This window comes from Anarrhichthys ocellatus, unplaced genomic scaffold (genome assembly GCF_004355925.1).
Source record: "Anarrhichthys ocellatus isolate YVR2014 unplaced genomic scaffold, GSC_Weel_1.0 scaffold46, whole genome shotgun sequence".
In the NCBI taxonomy this organism is placed as follows: domain Eukaryota; kingdom Metazoa; phylum Chordata; class Actinopteri; order Perciformes; family Anarhichadidae; genus Anarrhichthys; species Anarrhichthys ocellatus.
The window spans coordinates 2,636,850-2,657,671 of NW_022280076.1; the positions used below are offsets into that span (position 1 = coordinate 2,636,850).

The window sequence follows — 20,822 nt, forward strand, 5'->3', positions numbered from 1 at the left end:
TTAAATGGAAGTGATCCAATGATTAGTCCCAATAAAATGAAAAATGACTTCTCCCCTTGTTAACTAATTCCATGAAATATTCCTGTTTGACAATTTGAAACTAAATTTTGTATTAAAATATGGACCATAAAGCTTAGATAGAGAACACTTTCACCCCTCCCACCCATGGGTGCCTCAGCAATAGAGCAGGCAGAGCAGCTGCATCCCGACTCTTACACTCATGTTATTGCAAACCCACTTTTTGATCATAAAACTTCAATCAAATATCATTATATCTGGCAGTTTCATATGATTTAAAAATTATTCATAAGCCATTTTCTCATTTGAACAGTGTGAACCGAGGTAGCTTGTCCTCATTGTGGACCCGACCCGTCTCGAAACACAGACCCCGTCTTGTTTACAATGCTTTGTGGGTGTGACTTTTTTTCCATGTTAACAATTTTGCTCTCAAAGTGCACCAGATTGTCTTCTGGGGAGCAAGATCCCGGACCCGCCTAGAGGGTCAGAGGTCCACCCACCACAGTCTCCTGTGGTAAACACACTAATATAAACTGAGCGTTCTAGTGAATGATTGAAGGCTCTATATAGCAGGAACTAGAATCAAATTACATTTTCCTCCCTTGCTGAGACAACACATCAATGAACTAAAGAAAAACACCCTGAAGACAACGTTTCACTGGGTTTAAAGGTGAGCACAGACTCACCTGTGTTAAATATTTCCCCGAGGGATGCAGGACCTTTATGGACAGGTCTAAGATGAGACGCAGGAACTCCCATGTAGAGTCTACGACAAGCAGTCAGACAGTCAGTTAAGCAGCATTTATGAAACCTCACAGAGGATGTGTATATGTAGAGAAAAATACAGACACCTTCTTCTGGCTCCATGGATATTGGGATTGCAGTCAGGTCATTAATTACGTAATCAAACGTCTTCCCTTCCTGGACATACTTCTTCAGCACTGGGACGCAGTCCTCTACTAGTATCTGTAAAACAGAACGACAAGGGTGTAAAATGTTTTACGGAGGACAACGCCTTGTGTTAGATCCCGTTTGGGCACATTTCACAGATCCAGTTGAGGAACGCGTGTGAGGCAAAGCTTTTGACGGCGATAACATCTGAATGCTCATTCAGCACTCACTTGGTAACAGTCTCCCTCCAGGTTGTCGAGAATATTGCCACAAGTTCCTCTCATGTACTTTTTGCATGCGTCGATCACCTTCTGGTCAATGTGCACACTTTGTAAAGGAACGATCAATCAGGTGCAGATACACAATTACACAGATCAGTGAGAGCTGCGTGAGAAAACTATATTGCCTCAAAAACAACTAAGTCCCGAAACAGGAATAAAAAAAAAAAAAAAGACAAAAACACGTAAAGGATATATCCAACATGGTGACCATCTTTGGCTTTTGTTTGGCCATCTCAAAAAGGATGCCTCCGTCACCTCCTCCTAATATCAGCACCTCCTTTCCAGTATAATTCTCTCTTCCGCTCCCCATGATGGCGAGGGTGTAGGCCAAGTCACTCTCTGCCAGGTCTGCAAGGCAACATAATCATTTAGACACAAAATAAATGAAAATACTTAGACATCATAAAATAAACTCAAACGTAAAGGTTTGATTTTTTGAATCGTTTAGATTAAATCGATTTTTCGGAAAATAGTAAATATTTCAATTGATAGAAAGTTTTCCTTAGTCCTATAACTTACACTTTAAAAATATCTTCTATCAATTGATGGATCCAAACTGTACATTGTGTCTTAAAATGAGAAACGTGTATTTCAGTGTCGTATACACTTACTTAAGTCGTTGTCGAGTATTAGGGCGTTTCCATACTGCTGTGAGTGCAGTATCTTTATGTTTTGGAATGCAGAATCTTCCTCATACACCAACTGGTCCATGTCATACTCAACCAGTCTGCCGTCAGTTGTGGGCCAGTATCGGTCAACCTCTGCTCCTCGTATGAGGGCTGGGAGCCTTGGTGTGAATGGTGAACACCACAAGTAATCAACATTACTGCGACATGAGCGCTGTAATGAAGTAACAACACGAGCAAAGCCAGAGATCTCCAGATACTCACCTTTTAATCCGGGTTATATTGCCATCCAAGATAACCTTTAGCTTCGATTCCAGTGCATTTAAAAGCTGTGGAGGAACAACTTTTGTTAGAAAAATATCCAATTGTGATTATTTTGTCGGATGAGTCTACTATTAGAGGCACATTTGTACTTTTAGAGGACGGACAAATAGGCCATCTATGAGAAAAGGCATGTTTGGGCACCTGAGGCCAGTAGACAAAATGTTCAGGCAATAATATTGGACATACTGATTTATCTGTCACATATCCAAAAGCTATTTAAGAAGGTGAAGTTATATGCTGATCTTACTTTAGCTACATCTTGCAATCATTTTTTGGCACAGAGTTGTACGGTAAAGAGAGCTTCATGAGTGATAAAAAAAAAAAAGTTATTTATCCCGACAAGCTTAAACTTTAATAACATCCTTCCTCTGTGTTTTGGGCTTTAGGAAATGGTAGAAATATTGTGTATTTATTTTTTAAATCACCTACATTGTCTACTTGTGCAACGTCCTCCTCCTCATAACACTGCAGATCAACGGTGACCAGCCCATGGGAGGGCACACGCAAAATGGCAAGCCTGAGAAATGAAGTGGTGAAGACAAAGAGATGACACAAAGCAATAAAGTGAAGACATTTTGCTAAATTGACCCAACAATGGAAAGCATCATTACATCCACCGCACCACACCAAAGCACAATCCTCCTCAGTGCGTTCAGAGCACCAAACAGTCTTAATTTCCCCAGAGGCTAAACTAACTAAGAGACGTCTCCATTCTCAGCTACTTACCATCAAATTAAAGGCATCTGTTCCACAGAACAAAGAAAACACAACGCTTTAGTTCAACAAAAATAAATAAATACATGTTTCTCTTACCAGCCATTCTTGCCTACAAAAGTACCCAGGTATCCATGGCCATTTGTTTCATGGACAGTCTCTGTCATTTGCTGCTCGTGAAATATGGACAGTAGCTCAGGAACTGTCGAGGAAGAGTCAACTGGGAAAGGAGAGAAGTCAGAACAGTGAAAATGTATTCCTATTTCCCAGTAGTGATGACTTCATGAACGTCTTTAATGATAAGATTCTTTCTACCCGTCTCTTAGATCCCTAGGCTGCTTAAAGAAGTTTTACCTTTAGTTAGCACCTCTTTACTAGATACGATCAATCTGTCTTTACGAACAGGCCACGTACCGCAGTCCTTCAAAGTAGCTGTAACTAAACCTCGTTAAGAAGCCATCTCTTGATCCAGATGTGTTGGCCAACTATAGACCGATCTCTAACCTTCCCTTGTGTGACTTTATACATAGCAATACCTTCTAATTGCATCAGACAAAGGACGTGTCTGTCCTCGTCTTGTTAGACATTAGTGCTGCATTCGATGCCATTCTATTCTACTACTAGTACATCTGATTGGCATTAAAGGAACCGCACTGAGCTAGTTTAAGTTCTGATTATCAGATCGATCATTGTATAAATCATTTACATCATATGCATTGGATATGTTGTAACTCTATTATGTTGTTTATTCTGTATGACATCTATTGCACTTCTGTCCATCCTGGGAGAGGGATCCCTCATTGGTATAGTTCATTAAATAATTATCACATAACATTAGTCACATACTTACTTATTGGTGACTCAGTACAACTTCCTGTAACTGCTATTTTGAGAAAAGTAGCTTAAAGCCAGTCTAAGAGCTCAGTCACACTTGAACCACTTAAAAGTCTACTTGACCCAGTCTCGGCATCAGCCCACTAACTGGTGTTCGACTTAACTTTTTTCTTAGATTCTCAAGACACAAAAAACTACAAAAATGGCGCTGCTTCCTGTGCGCCAACGCTGGCTTTGAACACACTTTATTCACAATGGGTTCATTGAGTCTTCTAATCAGAGCAACGAGACCGAACAGACGTCAACTTAAAACGTGTAACTCACACAAGAACATGCACGTGACATTATATGTTTTACGTGCAGCGACTTTCAGCTATGAGCCCCGACTTGTCGCTACAATTCATGCATGTGCCATTATCAGCCATGTTTCATCAGAATCAATAAAGCGTTACAGTTTTGAAGGGCAGTGACATACTAGCATTATTAGCAGGCTAGCCAGCTAGCTAGCGTGCAGCCCTCGGCGGTGTTCAGCTGCTCGTTGCGCTCGTCTTACCTGCCGCAGAGAGCTTGAAGTCGAGAGTGTAATGTCGCAGTGCCATGTCGCAGTGCAACTGTTGTCCATGCCTGGAAATAGGCAGGCTGCGAGTACTTATCTGCAGAGACAGAGGGGAGGGCCCTGCTACCACTGCTTCTACCGTTGAACACTACGCCGGACGAACCAGGAACTGTGCTGCTGAGTGTGACAGAGCAGAGAGTAAAAACACGAGACAAGAGAGAAATCTTCCTCCCTTGTTTATATGGTTTCATGCATTGGCGGCCGAAGCGGAACGAAAAAAGTAGATTCCAGTTTAAAGATAAGTCGATTTAAATCGATTACTCTTTGATTAACATTTACATTCACCGGGTTACATTTACTTATTTAATAAAATCTTAAATAATGTCACACAAGAGACACTCGTGGTTTTTAGTCTAAAAAAAAATGACTTTCACTGTTCACTATCTTGAACTGGGATCCAAAAACCTGGGAAACGTTCAGTAACGGCTGCAATATGTGTGTGTGTGTGTGTGTGTGTGTGTCTAAATATAAGAAAAAGTATGAGGGGAAAAAAAATAGAACTGACACATTTCCAAACGTCAATTTTATTTATATAAGTGAAATGGGCTCAAAATACATTAATCTTCTTTTATCCTAACATAGATATAAAGCACAGTAACAACTAGATATTTGAAAGAAACACAGTACATGCACAAAAGTGGATGATGCTGAGATTTGGAGCAGCCATAGTAGGTCAATTTGTACACATGTTAACTGAAACTAAATGAGAAATCTGATGCAGATCTATTTTCATCCATTCAAGGTTATACAATAAGAATACTTCAACATTAGAAATGTCTCCCATTATTATCCATGGTGTAGGTGACATATCATTCTTTCATGGCTTGTATTAGTTTAGTATATACATTGCATATTATGCATTCTTGCAAATCTTTAACCAATTCACTGTCAATCACAATCACATGACCTCAGGATTATTGGAAAAAAATGGTATGTAATTGCAGTGCAATTTTTACATGACAAATTACGAACAAGGCAGATTCGCACAGGAGCGAGATCACAGACGACCTCTGAAATGAGTACAATTACAAGAGGTCCCCAGGAAATACTAGGAAACTACTAGAATAGGGCTTTAGGTTAAAGATCGTGGTTTGGGTACTCAGTTATCTCAGGGGGTGTGTTGTGTTGTCATGTAGCCTGCAAGACTGCAAATAGACCTTTCTCCAAAAATCTGTTATTGCAGGTTTAAAGCATAGACTGTTTAAAATATGGACGTAGTCTCTGTGACGTCACCCATAGGCTTCTGGAGACCTGAGACGGAACCGAAAGTTGGGCATTTTAAAGTGCGGGTCTATGGAGATTTAGCCTCAAGTGACCATTTGAGGAACTGCAGTTTTTCAAACTTCCTCGTTCAATTCATTTTTCAGCACTGGAGGTTGCTGCTTGGTTTAAAGGCATGGTTTAAAAAACAATTTACCGACTCATACAAAAATAATCCCTCTCAATCATCATTGTGACCTAGAAGTTTATGGCGGTGTCTGTATCTGCAGTGTATTCTGTTGCATGTGTTCAAAGCGTTTCCGGGCCCCAACCTATATAAAAACAAAGCAACCAGGTGCCAGATCCTAAGCACACTTCCAAGAGGAAGCTGCCAAAGTTGGTGGATCGCAGGGCCGAATAAGATGCAAATCTAGCCAAGTGGACGAAACCTCTTTCCAAAACGAGAATGAATGTGGGGTTGGCTTTCACACACTGGCGATTGTAAGATTCTGATGTAGTTGAGCCAGGGAGGAGGGGCCAACTTTGAATTTTGTGTTGTTGTGTTCATGATAAATCCTACTTATTCTGCCTTTAAAGTATTGACTGAATTTCATAGCAACTTTTTTTCCCCTAAAAAAGCATATTTATTGGAGGCCGTCCTCTGGTTATGTCATTTTGACTGATCATGATGACATTTTAAGTACATTTTCAGCATCATTAAAGCTATCCGTATCCATAGCCTCTATGCAGCACATCATTAGAAAGTAAATCCACCACAATCAAAAGCATCAAAATCAGAGTCTGCCACTTCAAAGTCAAAGCTGTTATAGTGAGGGGAGTCGAGTGCAGGGCTGCCGGTGTTGTACGCTCCTGTTGCTCCCATGCCAGGGAAATCCGTGTTGAGTGGCAGGTCAGGAGCTTTGGCTTCCAGATTAGGGAGCGAGCATGTGCCTAGGTAACCCATGGCAGAGGAAGCAGCAGCCCCTCCCATCAGCAGATAAACCGCCCTCACCGCCTCGGCATTACTGATCGTGCCATGGCGCAGACACCCAGCTGAATTCTGTGCACCTCCCTTGTAATACTTTGTACGGGGAGAATTTCTGCCTGTTGGGATCGAGTGATGTGAAAAAAACAAACATGTGACTCAACTATTTACCCTGATTACTTACAAGAAACAGTTAGAGACAGAATAAACACACTTAACTCACCTTTCTCCCTTGGGGAAGAACAAGTCAGAGGCCCTGGGGAGGGGGCCTCTGTGTTGCTGACAGGTGGAGTTTGTTGATCTATGTCCAGGATTTGCTCCGGCACCAGATCTTGGAGTTTAATGCGTGGTGGTGGCACCTGATGACGCCTACACGGACTGATAGGTGATGAGAGACTCTACAGGAGATAAAATAAGAACACTGTTGAGGAAAAATATGGGTTTGCTAAGAATTACAAGGATTTAATTTAGCAATTGATTGAAAAATCAAGACATGCTGAGTGAATATAAGTTGTGTAAAGACAGAAAATAAAATGTTTTTTATTCTAATGGTGATGTCTAAGTATAGACTCACAGAGCCGCTAGTGTGGCTGTAGACTTTATTAGGATTACACATTTTCCAAAGCAATTACATTCACAAATATGTCTTATAAACTTACCTTTTTCACTTTTTTCAGTATATTCAGCCATTGACTAAAAAGTGATGAAAAAATGCTTCTGTTATTACCTACATACAAATCAAACATCCATCAACATGATCAATTTTGATGGATTTGAGACTGGACGTTTCCAGTCTTTATGCTAGTCTAAACTAACAAGCTTCTGGCTCTAGCTTCATATTTAAAGCACAAACATTTCCAAAATCATGGAACTATTCCCCCAAGTAACTCATTGTCAATTTGTGAAATGCACCAGATGTGGGCAGTATATTATTTTACTACAACCAGGCAAAGTAGTTAGTAGAGAAAACACAGTGAGCACTAGACCTGCAGTCTGCAGCGGTTTCAGCCAGCAGCAGCAGGTATTTATTCTGGGGAAGGATCAGGGCGAAGCAGCAATCCCTGCATCCACCAGAGGGTAATTTGGGCAGGTCCAGGATCTCCTTGCCTTCCACAATTGCCTCACAACTGTTCTGCAACAGTACCAGCTGGTCAGGAGGAGATGAGGCATCATGGCACACAAGGAGGCTGCCCTCAGCTGTTAGAAGCAGAAACCTCTTTTTCCACTGTTTGAAAATAAATCCACCTGTATAACAAAAGCAGGTTGGAAATAACAGGAAATAGTACTGTATGGGAAATAGTACTTGCTGGAGAAATGAATTCCAAAACACCCCAAAGCTTGTTGACAGTATAAACATGGTGCAGTGATCATGATGGCAGCGGGAGCAGAACACTGGATTAAAGCATAAACACAGTCTGTCATTCTATCATTCCCACAGATTAGAGGCAGTCACATGGCTGGTGGATCGAGGGGCTGTGGGGCTCGACAAATCAGGTTATGTTGACGACAGCATCATCATAACATGCACACACATCTGGATCTACTCATTATGCACAGTAACAAAAACAACAACACATACACACTTTATTACAGCACATAACATAATTACATAACCAAGAGTAGGTGATAAAAGTCAAAACAGAAGAAGATTTAGCTTCTATGTATATTGTTATTGTATTTTAAGCACATCTTCAGAATGTTTTATTATCAGGGTTGAACTAAGAATTTCATAATACACTATATTCATTTTATGAATAAAAATATATTTAATTATAGGAGCAAATCATTCAGATCATCTTCATTGAATATATATCATAACATGTTATAATGTGTAATGTCATTTTGGCTCAAAGCTCTGAAGAGTTTGGGCAAACACTAAGAGGCAAAATACATTTATCATCCTAATGAACAACTATTCACTATCATCACACCACCATGCTGCAGAATCCAATTTAAATTCTACAACGTTTTTGTTCTAATCGGACGAAAATATAAACAAGATCAGAATTTATAAAAGCCTGATGGTGAACAGGCCATAGAATCTACTGAGAACTGCAAAACTATCCTACAGGGTGTTTGTTATAAGAGAGGTAATCATTTTTTCTGACAAAATGTCCCCACAGCGGTAGTGACGATTGCTCAGTGAAGAAGAGGATCAACTCACCGTACATCCTGAGCACCCCATGGTGGATCCCCGAGATGCTCATGTTAACGGCCGATGTGTCCGAGGCTCAGAGAGAAATGTTGGATGGGTGAAAAGCACATGAGGCTCAATGTGAGTTTTAATGCTCAGCCTTAATCCCTGTTCAGATGGGATGTACCACAGGGCCACAGTTCAGCGGCTTGGTCGGAAAATGGGTTGTGACGAGATGCTACGGACAAACTGCTGCATAGAGTGCTATATCAGCATCTTTCTTTTAACATTTCTCTTTAATATCAGTTCAGTTTTACAAATGCAGAAATAAAAGTATTTTTGAATCAGTTTCAATAAATCTCTCATGGGTTCATTTCCTCTAATTTAAATCAAAATACAGAAAACAAGTTTACAACTGCAGAGACATCAACTTTAATTCGTAGATCAATCCATCACTGTGAATGATAAGCCAACAGCAGACAGAACGTCACCATGGCCCCAAAATGCACTGTTTCTTTTTTTACTTTAAACAGTTCCACAGCAGTCTTGGAAAGACAAGTAGGTCAGACTGAGTCCTTTCCTGTGTAATTTCTGTCTTTTCATCTGTCACATTTATTACTACAAACTTAACATGAAGGAAAAATAAATCAAATTGTAAGAATTGCTGATTTGTTAAAACATGTCAGACAATCTAATTTAAATACCCATTGATCACAAACTAATTTAGTAGAATATATTCACTGAACAGTAATTGAATCTATACAGTAAATGTTGCAGATTAGGACCCATATTTTAAGGATTTAAAGGATTGACATGACCATGTACCACCACATACATACAGTACACATACAATACGATGCTGATGAGTACAATGTCACAATACAATGCCATTTATTCCTTATACAGAATTCATTAGTCATCATCATAGGCTTTAACTTGTCTTGAAAAACAATAAACAAAATAATTTAAAATAAATCAACAGCTCCAGTATCTCAAGAAAATGAAACAAAGAAATAAATATGAATATTCTAAACTGAAAGCGACAATAATCACAAAGGAAATATATAATTCATTTGAATAAAACTATTGATGACATATAAAGACAGAAAGGCAAAGTGTGAAGCGTACTTTCAAGCAACTATGCTCTTCTGTGGTAATTGATGCAGCTTGTGTTGCTGCTTGGGCACTTCATCACATTCTCACATAAACAGTGGTTTTATCTTGTCCTCAGCAGACAACTAATTACAACTAATTTATGGAAATCTTTAATGTCCCTAAATTAGTGATAGAGGAAACATTTTCATGCAAATAGATATATTATTAAATAAATGATTACACTAAACCAAACTAAAACTTGGTGTGAATCCCATCTGCATATAAAAAGGACAACCAAAGTTACCGAAGTTTGAAGTAATGTTCATGCTGTAAATTGTTCATTAAAAAATATTTTGCATTTTTCATGACAAAAGTGAAGTCATGAGTGTTGTCAGGAATGATGAACACAAGGACAGTTCAATAGTTGTAATTTTCCCTGCGTATGTGTGAAGTACTTGTGGGCTAGGAGAGTTGATCCTCGTATTGCTTTCTGAAACAGTCTCCGGCAGGGTAGAAGTCCCAGCAACGCTCCTGGTACATCTTCCACACGTACGACTCCTAAAACAGAAGATGTAGGAACAATAAGTCAAAGAAGGCCACAGCAAGAGAGAAAACACTTATAAAAAATATATATTAATAAAACAATTATTCAAAACTGACCTGCCCAGTGTGCTCCGTCTCATCTTTGTTGATAAGGTACATTAAGAAGAACCTGAAAAAAGACACATGTTAATATTATCTCATTGGTACATGCACACATACACAAACAGTACATGCACACACTGAGTGTAAAACAAAGGAGGTGAACTCACATGTAATTGGCCAGGTTGTGTTCATCCAAAGTGTGGGTCTCAAAGCCATGTGGCGTTGTATCAAAGTAGTCACTTCCAATGCCACATATGAAGCATTTTGTCTGCAAAAAAATCAGTCATGATGATTAAAAGCCATGTTGTGTATACATTTGGAACAAGTGTCAACTGGAAGTGTCATACCTCCATGTCTTCCTTGACCTGCTCTTGTTGGTCTCTGAGTTCTCCAAAGGCATCAATGATCAGACCTAGAGTATTTGCACAGTAACATTATCATTAGAAGTGTTTATAAGATCGTTAAAGTGCCAAACATACCTTAGAATACCTTTCCTATATCAACAGTTTCAAGTAAGTCTCCAAAAGCTCCACACATTGTTCCCTTTTCCTTGTTTTATTCTAACCAAATGACATGACCAGCGTTGTCTTTACCCTGAATAATGGCCAGTAGAATGACAATGACGAAGAAGAAGAAAGTGATATCAAAGACCACTCGATACAGCTCGTATTCATCTCCGGCGGGATCCTCTATCTCATCTCCGATTCCTCCACCAGCACGCACACCCACATACATGTGGAACAGGTAACACTGTGAAGGCAAGTGAAGACAAATCAGAGATGAAGACACAACGGTAGCAAAGTGTGCACGTCTTACAACAACAGCAACTTACAGTCATCATGTCGTCGCATTTCATATCCGGTTCGTCCTCGTCCTCGCTCTTGTTGTAAAACTTGCGGAAGAAATTGAAGGCGATTACAGTGTAAAGGTACACCACCACAGCCAACAAGCCCACTGTCATCATGAGCTAGCAGAGACAAGAAGGAAAACAAGAGTTAGTCCATTCAAACTGAAGCAAAAGGAATATCATCAACCTTTTTTTTTTCTGCACTTGCCTGTTTGCCATTGTGTGTGACTGAGGACAGGATAGTGCGCAGAGTCTTGACACCCATAGCAATGTCCAGCAAGTGGCAGGCGTAGAAGAAGTTGTTGTAATGGCCAAGCAGAGACATTATCATGTACCAACAGAGATATAAGAAGGTCTACGAAGAGATAACAAGGACAGTTATGTCAGTTCTCAGAGGCAAGGTTGTGTTAACATAGTACAGTGCTGTATAGTATATTGTGCAATATACATGTAAATATGGGTTTACTTACACCGTCTGTGAAAATAACACCAAATTTCCAGATTTGGTACTTGATGTCAACGGTGGTCGTCCTAAAAAGAAACATTGATTGATATCCATTTAGGCACTGCACTCGTATTTCTACTGTTCTAGATGTAAGTGAATGCCTCGTTTTAATGTCGGACAATAATCTCTGTGCCTTTAATATTCCTCTGGATGAGAGTGCATTGGCTCCTTTGTTATTGGAAAAAAAAGTACTTTACCATGCAAACACAGAGTTGTCTGGTTCCTCCTGTTTCCTCTCATGTTGTTGACTCACATCCAGGGAGGCTAAATCAACTCCCAGGAGCTCAGCAATTCTTTCTCTGCCATAAATGTCGCCGTACTTATCCAAAACCTGGACACAGGCATCACGTTACACATTAACACGATCTACAGAGACCATTTTAAATCAACTGAAATCAAACACAACTCACCTTTCTCTTGACAAATTTATCCCAATAGTTGTTTGGAAAAGAGCTGTGAAAAAGGGGATATTGTTTATCGAGGAAATTAAGAGAGAAAACCTGGTATTTGAAATTATAATTAATGTCTTGTGTGCCCTTAAGAAGCATCTGATAGGAGACAAAATTATTTCTTCTTCTACATACGGTGTATTCAGGACCAGTCGGTCCCACTGGCCCTTAATGTCATCATCCTCAGGCTGCTCAGTGATATAGAGGCCGTCAAACTCCAGTTTTCTTGCAAGTTCTTTCTCCCTTTTAAAGATCACCAGTGGAATCTGACAAAAAATAATTGCAAATCCTGTTGAACTGTATGCAAAGTTTTGGAATCAATATCTAGTGTTAGGCAAGAAAATGTTTCATAGTGCAAGACTCTAAGATTTAGATTTTCTAAATCCGTCTTTATTTTTTAATGTGAGGCAAAAGTGTCTATTTTTACACACTAAGCCGTGACCGTCATACCTTGAGGCAGTTGTAGCCAATGATACAGATGAATGAGATGACTGTGTGTAAGGCAGCAATGAAGGTCAATGTGGGCTGCATGTAGCCAGTGCTCTCCTCTAAATAGAAATAAATTGGGACCTCTTCCTCGTCCTCATCTCCTTCATTCATTCCAGATCCCTCAGCCTCTTCCCCTGAGCCTTCAAACAACCCAGAGCCTTCGAACAGCCCGCTTCCCTCCGGATCCAGTCCAGATCCTTCCATCTCCTCACCCTCAGGGGGGGAGTCAGACACCTAAACAGAACAGAACATTGTAGAGACAAGACGAGCTTGGTACAGTGGAACGTTCTTCGTCTTTCAAACAGTAGTTAAGTACAAAAGAAAGAAGTTCAACTTGTGTATTTGATACAAGCACGTAACACTGAGAGGAATGTAAGTGTGTGCACCTTGTAGAACAGCAGAATGAAGTTCAAGGCAAATGCGAGGAACAACGCCAAAAAACGCAAGTTGTAGAAGTTTCTGGAGAGGTAGTTCTACAAAAGAGAGATGACTATTTTTAGTGAGTTGGCAAAGATAGAGTGACATTGAAATGATGCTAGAAAATGTCTCCCGAAACAAACGTGTCACCATGAATTTAATTCTTTGGGTTTCCAGCTCATTCCAGATTTGAAAACCTCCTTCCCTTTTCGGCTTCTTTTCTTTCTTTTTAGGAGATTTCTTTTGTTCTTCTGGCCTTTCTTCCTCCTTACTCTGGGCTTCTTTCTCTGCTTTCTCTCCATTCTCAACACTGACAACCAAACACAGTGAGCTTATTGTTTCATGTATTTCATCAACATTAAAATCAATTCATGATGCACTAAGACTGTCACTGCTGCAGATGTGCAACACTATACATATGTCTGTCTGCTTATGTCTTTCTTCTCCACATCCCCTACAGAGAGGTCCAGTTCTATCTTGTATAATACTACAAGTGTATTGTCCATTATACACTGATAGTAATGTTGATAGTGCAGCATTTTGCGAGTTAGCAGAAGAAATTGCTGAATGGAACATGTTTGAGTAAATTATTCAAATCTACAGTATACAGTCTTTGCTAAAAAGTCTAGCCTGTTATCTAGATCCATGACAGAGTTTATGTTGAGAGCACACTCAAGACTCTTACTCAGCCTTTTCAGGTTCTGGGGGAGGTTCCTCTACAAGAACAGGTTCAGGCGGTTTCTGGCTAGCGTCAGTCTCTTCTGGTCGCTGTAACAAAACAAAAGCAATTCCCAATGCTTTAGCCTTCCCTTCATTTAATATGTTCTTTCTTTCAGTTTAACAAATATACGGTGCAAGGTCTTAACTTTAGCATAAATTTAAAACTTGAGTGCTAACCACTAAGGAATGGGATCGGCAGCCAACGAGCAATTTGCTAATATTTACATATTTTTATTACCCGAAGGCACATAAAACTCACCATTTTTCTCCTTGTTATAGGAGTTCCTTCAGGTGTCGGAGGTTCAACAGGTGATTCAACACCCATGTCTCCAAGTCCACCTGGAGCATCAACACCTGGTATCCTCCCACCCTCTTTTTCCTGGGTATCCTCCTCTTCCTCCTCCCCACTCCCAGTCTCCCCAGTGTCCGTCACACCTCCAGTGTCTTGTTCTACCCCTGTCCTTGGCTCCCCTGGTCCGTCTCCATGCACATCATCCTGTGTGGGATCCGGCATGCTTGCTAGAATCTCAGTGACAGTGATATTCTTAGCTCCCTCCACTAAGCCTCCTCCAAACAGTGTTTGCCAGATGATCATAAAGAAGCCTTTGCACACATTGTAAATGAAGTGTAGTATACTCATTAGTATGGTCCAGAAAAAGGTGGACAAAGCCACCACAATCTCCTTGAAGGTCATCTTTCTCACTCTGCGATATTGTCTGCGGAGGTTACGGAAGGTGAAAATGCTAAAGAAGCATAGCACGCTGTTTATGAAATCTGCAAAGGCAGAGCTTGATTCGGGATGCCCTTCCTCTCCGTTATTGTCTTCATCGCCTCCTCCATTTGCTGCCCCTCCTGGTCCTCCCTCACCTCCACCTTCATCTCCTTCATCATCTTCCTCCCCCTTTCCCTCTTCCTCCTGCTCTGAAATTTGCGAGGCTATATTCATCTCAAAGATGGTGTCCTCACAGAAGTTCACGAACATTTCCATCTTCTCTGATTCACCACCCTCATTGACAACGTTAAAGATAAACTGTTGTTTGGACTCTCTGACTTGGGGCATCTCCCACTGTTTGCGGTTTACTTCAGTGATTTCAAAGTAGATGCGCTCAATCTTTCTGCTGGCGCCCATTATCTCAATACGGCCCAAGAAGGGGCGGAAGTAGTTCAGCACACTATCTGCTTGTTCTAAGAAGTTCTTTAGCCTGATGTCATGGGGGACGTGCTCAGACAGGTTGGTGAGCAGCACTGCGATGTTGAATCCGATGTCCTTGGCGGGTTCCTGAAAGCGATTGGCGAACTCCTCATAGTGGATCATGTCATTCTCATCTGCTTCTGAGCAGGACAACAGAAACTGGATCTCAGATGGGGAGTACTGCTTCTGACTGTCCATGGCCTTGTGGAAGTCCTTCTTGGAGATCAGCCCTCGTGGATCTGTGACGTAATCACGGAAAGCATCCGAAGCCACAATGTCTTTCAGTTTGAGGAACATGTCAAAGAACTTGAGGATCATCTCCACGTTGCTGGAAGACTCTACCAGCATGTCTACCATCTGGCGCGCAATTGTACCGTTTACCACGTTTCCTGAATAATACAGAGTAGAATTAAAACAGAGATTTGAAAAGAACAAAACAGGAAAAGATGAAAACTGATAAAAAAACCTCTTTTACCCTCTAACAGTGAGAGCAACATCACAACCATGTCTTTCTGTAGGTCAAGGAGCTCCTTCAGCAGACCAATCTGGCTGGAGTCCTGTGACCATGAAAAGATGCACAAGATATTACAGTAATGGCAACCGATTTTTTTATCATTTCAAAACATGAGGGGTTTACAGAGATTTATAGAGATGCAATAACATTTAATAACACAAATCAAGTTTCAAATGTTATCACACACAATTATTTTAACATATTAACACAGTAACAAAGATGGGGCTGCAAAAATAAGTTAAATAATCAAACCTTCATGCCGAGAGAGAATTTCTAAAAATGGTTCAGGAAAATGTACATCTAATTTCTGGTTCCAATGTCATCATCATATTTTTATTTCTACAAATTAGTTTTCTATTTTTGTCTATGAAATACAAACAAAAGTTAAATGTCAATTATTTCTATGTGAATTGTGACCAACTGTTCATGACCGCGAGCATTAGATTATGTAACACAGAACAAACATATCAATGCATCCATAAAGGTTACATCTGAGAACCTGTTGTCTGAAAAAGCCAACAGGTTTTCATTGTAAACAAACACTACTGATACCTGCTAATAATAAAGAACAGAATACTTAGTGACGCCGCTTGGCCCCATCATATTCTCTTCAGATGGTTTGTGTTTGGACATTCATAGCCTCATCCTTAAGATGCCATGGATCGCTATGAACCATAACAGAATTTCACTTGAATTTCCATTAGTTGCTTGCTCAAATGTATTCATATATATTATGTATATATACTATACAAATATATACTAATGTTATGTTAATGCTTAAATAGTGTTATAACCAAAGCCACCAGAATCCACAGAGCAACACAACACAAATAAAAAGCATATTCCTTCAGGTTAATTATTAGTGAATGAAAATTGCAACAGAAACCTAACTAGTGTTAAATGTGTGCACAAAAAGTGGATGTCACATTAAAATGTATATTCCAACACCAAATAATCTCATATTAAAGTGTGTACTCCAACAGTGGAGGTTAAAAGTCAATCCTTCTCTCAGAAAGTTTTGTAGTCACCTGCTTTTTTGTTGTAAATTAAGTGATCCAGCAAAAACAATGTTTGTTAGTCACAATATTGTTGTGTTTTAAAGTTAAAGTGGTGCTGTGCATAATACCGGTAATTGCTTAACAAAGAAAAATACTTTGTAGTAAGGAGAATATTGTCTTGTCTGGAAATTGATGTTCAGTATGCTATCAACTGTTGCCTGACAGTATGGATAAGCAGGTGCTCAAGATTTTACTCGGAAAAAGACACACTGATCTGATAATAATGTACTTTGCAATCTTGTGATCATACCTTCATCCAAGTATTCTCTCAGGATCTGTTTGTGTATGTTTATTGAATAGTTATTTCTTGATGAAGTCTTGATATAACAATTGCACTGGAATGTTACAGTAATTTAGTGCGCTTTGGGATTTCATATGTATGTTTAGCTGCTTTTTAAAAATGCTGAACTTCTATTTTGTACTCCTTTAAAAACCATCAAAAATAAATTTCAACATCAGGATGAATTCTGACTAAAATGTTAATAAGTAATTGGTGGTAAAATAGAAAGAAATTAAATACATTTTCAGTTTCAGGGTGAGAAATACTTTCCAAAATGCATTTAAAAAGGTAATATATGTGGTTTAATGATCTGTGTGGTCTAAGAGTCTAAGATTACCTTTGAATTAAGTTTTCGGTTATTACATTAGGTTTGTACTTAAGGGAACAGTGTGTAGGCTTTAGGGGGATTTATTGGCAGAACTGGAATATAATATTCATAACTGTGTTTTCATTTGTGTATAATCACATGAAACTAAGAATCATTGTGTTGTCATTAGCTTAGAATGAGCCATTATTGTCTAAATAGGGAGCGGGTCGTCTTCATGGAGCCCGCAGTGTTTCTACATCAGCCAAGAATGGACAAACCAAAAGCTGACTCTAGCTAGGATCTATCCACATTTTTAAGTTACCTGAAGATCAGTGTACATTTTTTTACACATTTAGAAAGAGAGGGCTGAGTGAAGGGATATTCAGTTGGTTGCAATCTGCAACCTCAGCGCTAGATGCCACTAAATCCTACTCGCTGGTCTTTTAATGCAAAAAGCATCGCGAAAGTTCCTTTTCATCTTCATCTTAATGACTTTACAAAAATTATATGATGTTTCTTTAGATTGCTCATGAATATTAGTACTTTTTTTTGTGTATTAAAACAAATTAATCAAAAAAGCTGTGTGTCTTTTTTTGTCTTTAACAACTGGATACGTTGCTTTTCATGTGACACACTAAATGCTTTGTTTTAATTTCCACTATATACAAGCTCCCGATTAAGACATTTCAAATTAAGTATTCTTATTTCATCTTTAAAAGCAGGTGGGTATAAAACAACCTGATAAAGGAAACCAACATTGAATAAATTACAAACTAGTAAACACAATATCACATCAATAGATAAATAAAATGGATACATACTTTACCCTGCATTGACCATGTGGAAGACAGTTTAAATGGTAGATAAATTATTCAGTACAATTAATCACATGACATTTGCAAATGCTCTTGTGTATGACACATGTTTTCTTTTGTTTAACAGTAAAACAATGTTCGGGCTAGTACAGATAATACAATAATAACATCACATCTTTTACATACTGTACTGTGATTAGTTTACTCTTTTGAAAATTAAACATTTCAAATATCCCCTGTTCCCTGGTTAACCACAGTATTTCAAATACGATGACTATAAGACAGAACAGCTGATACTTCAGGTCAAGGAGGACTGCACAGGGGAAAGTAATATTGTGTTAGTCATCATGTGTCTGAGGAGTATTCTGAGCTGGGAACTTATGGATGAAATATGGCTTGAATGTACGATTAAAGGGTTATGCATGCAAAACATTGTGCTCATAGTAACGATGTGCTATTAGACTCAGTCATCCACAGAGGATGACTGCACTGCATAGAGTGGAAAAGTCATGTGATTCCCCTCAAAGCATTTTGACCTTTCTTTTGCAGCAACAAAGATGCATCATTTACGCTGAAAAGTGATTCCACGCTTCCGGTCAGGTTTGTTTGTTAAATAGTTAAATGGCCTTTAAGTGCATTATATATTATTTTATATTTTGATAATGAATACATTTTTATAATTCTTTATATTATTCACAAAAACTTAACGGTATAGAACAGTTTGGGAAAAGTTTGATAATGTGTATTACATTAAATGCATATTAAAGGCCTTTTTTCACAAAAGACATTTTGACTTGTCATAGACGAAAAAGCACAGGTGTCTCAAACAACGTTAACAATGTGTCCCAGTCAAGCCATGATAGTATGACATGTAGAACACCAGGACCCTGAAACCAAAGCGTTCATCATTCATTTGATCATTCACAACTGTGATTTTCCTGCTGTGACGTGTAAAACTGTCTTTTGTGAAAAAGGTGTCCTTTCAGAATTAATATGAATGTGAAGAACCACTTTAAAAACCAGCTCATACTGGAAATACAAATAAATGGTTGAAATACTTCAAGAATCAAGAAATCCACAGTGACTTTGTTATCTAAATGTAACATTCAGGCTTATTCTAAGAAGTGTAAACTGGCCACCTACGTTTACAAGCATGTTTCCTATAAGGCCTGAGACAACACGGTATGGTTTATACTGTTATACGAATATGTCAACAGAAAGACAGTCTTGAAGGCTTAGCAATGAATGGGTGATTTTGTGAACTTCCACTAACATGAGTGCTGTACGTTTACCCTCACTTTTGAGATTCATGATAACTAAAGAGATAAAAAATCAAACAGAAATTAACTGCAGAAAACATTTGGCTCTAAAGAGCATTATGCTTTCATCGTTACCATCGATTTCTGTCATAGTCACTAAAAATAAAATGTTATGATTTGAAAGTTGCATGACAGATTTACTCCGTCAATATTGATCATACAGCTCCAGCTAGGTCCAAAACATGAAGTTGCAGTAAGGCAACACAAGTTATTTGAACGGCATGTGCGTACCTGTGCCAGCTTCATCATCATATGGGCAAAGACATGAAGGAACCCGACAATGGCATCCCACAGCCTGCTATGGGTCAGGGACTGCTGGTTGCCAGTGCATGGACCCTGAACAGAGAAACTGTGTGTTACACACACAATAAACAACCAGCGAGTGTAAATTCCTGACTTGTTCAAATGTTACCTGAATATATTCAGTTAGGCTGTTGAAAATCTGTTTTGCCACTATCATAGCTTTGGAGAAATTCTTTTTGCCTGGTTCATCAATGATGTCCTTGCCGGAGTAATACCAGTAGAAATCACTGATAGACTCCTTGATTGAAAAAAGAGAGAGTTAAGTAGAGTATTTCCATTTGATGACAATACTTTTAAACAAAAGTGGTTTATCTGGATAAAAAGCCTATCCCCTTATGGATAAAATGTCTGTCCCGATCTTTGGACTTTCTTGATTATTTGCGCTACCAAATAAAAAGCCTTTTGGGAACTACAAAATGACTTAATTAAAATTCATGATTGAACACAAAGTATGACTATTCAATAGCACTTACCATTACACATGTAGTTTTAGTGAGAATGTAATCTTATTTTTATTCTTTATTATCTGCACCATCTTTAGGCTAAATGAAAAGTTGCACCTGGAGTCTGAGGAGGTAATCTACAGTGCAGATGATGATGTTGATGGTAGTTGTGCTGCCTGTCTGTGTCCGCAGGTAGTTCTGGAAATCTGCAGCGAAGTAGAGATCATTTTGAAAAGTAGTATTGCTCGACAATGTTTGCTTTGATAAAGAAAATGATAACTTTGAAACAAGAGTCATTCTCACCATTATTGTGACCCTCACAAAGCAGCTGCAGGAAACGGAAGAGGTCACAGGTGAACTCGTCGTCTGACATCACTTTCTCATCTAAAACAAATAAAATGAACAGAAAAGTTAAATCACATCCTAAAATCAGGTTGAGATCAGATAACATACAATGATTATTACTGTAGATTACTAAAACAGTGTTATACATCATATAATCAGTGTGAGGAATGTAAATAGAATTAATTACTCAACTTACCATCATCTCCAAAAGACACTGTAATAACCACCTCTGACCGAGTTTTGCTTTTTTTATATATAATAACTTAAAGAATGAGTCACACTAAATTGTATAAAATAATATTAATAGAAGAGATGCCTGTGGTCTGACAATGGTCTCACATACAATCAAATGCCAAACATCACACAGGGGGCATCAGCGTCACATGCATACAGTTAACGTATAAACACATTTACAAAAATGAACAGACACAAATGTGACATACAGTTACATTAACA

The 20,822-nt window shown here is 38.9% G+C and overlaps 3 protein-coding genes across 3 annotated transcripts in view; all 3 read right to left on the reverse strand.

The window, feature by feature from the left end:
- The window catches only part of sms (spermine synthase), a 5,770-nt gene extending 1,339 nt beyond the window's left edge, over positions 1-4,431 (reverse strand). Inside the window, exons 1-9 of the mRNA XM_031869273.1 lie at positions 4,242-4,431; positions 2,954-3,074; positions 2,570-2,657; positions 2,081-2,145; positions 1,802-1,977; positions 1,384-1,538; positions 1,140-1,229; positions 870-984; positions 705-784 (exon numbers count right to left, since the gene is read on the reverse strand). Coding sequence (XP_031725133.1) covers positions 705-784; positions 870-984; positions 1,140-1,229; positions 1,384-1,538; positions 1,802-1,977; positions 2,081-2,145; positions 2,570-2,657; positions 2,954-3,074; positions 4,242-4,287 — 936 coding nt within the window. The 5' untranslated portion in view covers positions 4,288-4,431. The remainder of the gene's footprint in view (positions 1-704; positions 785-869; positions 985-1,139; positions 1,230-1,383; positions 1,539-1,801; positions 1,978-2,080; positions 2,146-2,569; positions 2,658-2,953; positions 3,075-4,241) is intronic.
- Positions 4,432-4,908: 477 nt separating this feature from the next.
- LOC116395423 (uncharacterized) lies at positions 4,909-8,689 on the reverse strand. The gene is made up of 5 exons (XM_031869314.1): positions 8,654-8,689; positions 7,476-7,734; positions 7,149-7,182; positions 6,713-6,887; positions 4,909-6,608 (listed from the first exon to the last, which is right to left on the reverse strand). The coding sequence occupies exons 1-5, from the start codon at positions 8,658-8,660 to the stop codon at positions 6,262-6,264; spliced, it is 822 nt and encodes a 273-aa protein (XP_031725174.1). The 5' UTR covers positions 8,661-8,689; the 3' UTR covers positions 4,909-6,261.
- Positions 8,690-10,180: 1,491 nt separating this feature from the next.
- LOC116395313 (ryanodine receptor 1-like) overlaps positions 10,181-20,822 on the reverse strand; it is a 46,308-nt gene continuing 35,666 nt past the window's right edge. The window contains exons 87-107 of the mRNA XM_031869098.1: positions 20,325-20,405; positions 20,139-20,227; positions 19,688-19,816; positions 19,507-19,611; positions 15,458-15,539; positions 14,050-15,371; positions 13,756-13,838; positions 13,221-13,380; positions 13,040-13,126; positions 12,615-12,887; positions 12,300-12,430; positions 12,126-12,168; positions 11,913-12,046; positions 11,681-11,741; positions 11,419-11,565; positions 11,196-11,330; positions 10,957-11,113; positions 10,711-10,775; positions 10,531-10,631; positions 10,379-10,430; positions 10,181-10,276 (exon numbers count right to left, since the gene is read on the reverse strand). Of these exons, the coding sequence (XP_031724958.1) occupies positions 10,181-10,276; positions 10,379-10,430; positions 10,531-10,631; positions 10,711-10,775; positions 10,957-11,113; positions 11,196-11,330; positions 11,419-11,565; positions 11,681-11,741; positions 11,913-12,046; positions 12,126-12,168; positions 12,300-12,430; positions 12,615-12,887; positions 13,040-13,126; positions 13,221-13,380; positions 13,756-13,838; positions 14,050-15,371; positions 15,458-15,539; positions 19,507-19,611; positions 19,688-19,816; positions 20,139-20,227; positions 20,325-20,405 (3,533 nt within the window). The remainder of the gene's footprint in view (positions 10,277-10,378; positions 10,431-10,530; positions 10,632-10,710; positions 10,776-10,956; positions 11,114-11,195; positions 11,331-11,418; positions 11,566-11,680; positions 11,742-11,912; positions 12,047-12,125; positions 12,169-12,299; positions 12,431-12,614; positions 12,888-13,039; positions 13,127-13,220; positions 13,381-13,755; positions 13,839-14,049; positions 15,372-15,457; positions 15,540-19,506; positions 19,612-19,687; positions 19,817-20,138; positions 20,228-20,324; positions 20,406-20,822) is intronic.

Bases quoted from the DNA above. Each gene is read 5' to 3' on its own strand.
- LOC116395423 (XM_031869314.1), bottom strand. The intron at 7,183-7,475 runs GTCTAGTGCTCA...ATCACTTTTTAG, and splicing joins GAAACCGCTGCAGACTGCAG to TCAATGGCTGAATATACTGA. The intron at 6,888-7,148 runs GTAAGTTTATAA...TATCTCCTGTAG, and splicing joins TACTGAAAAAAGTGAAAAAG to AGTCTCTCATCACCTATCAG.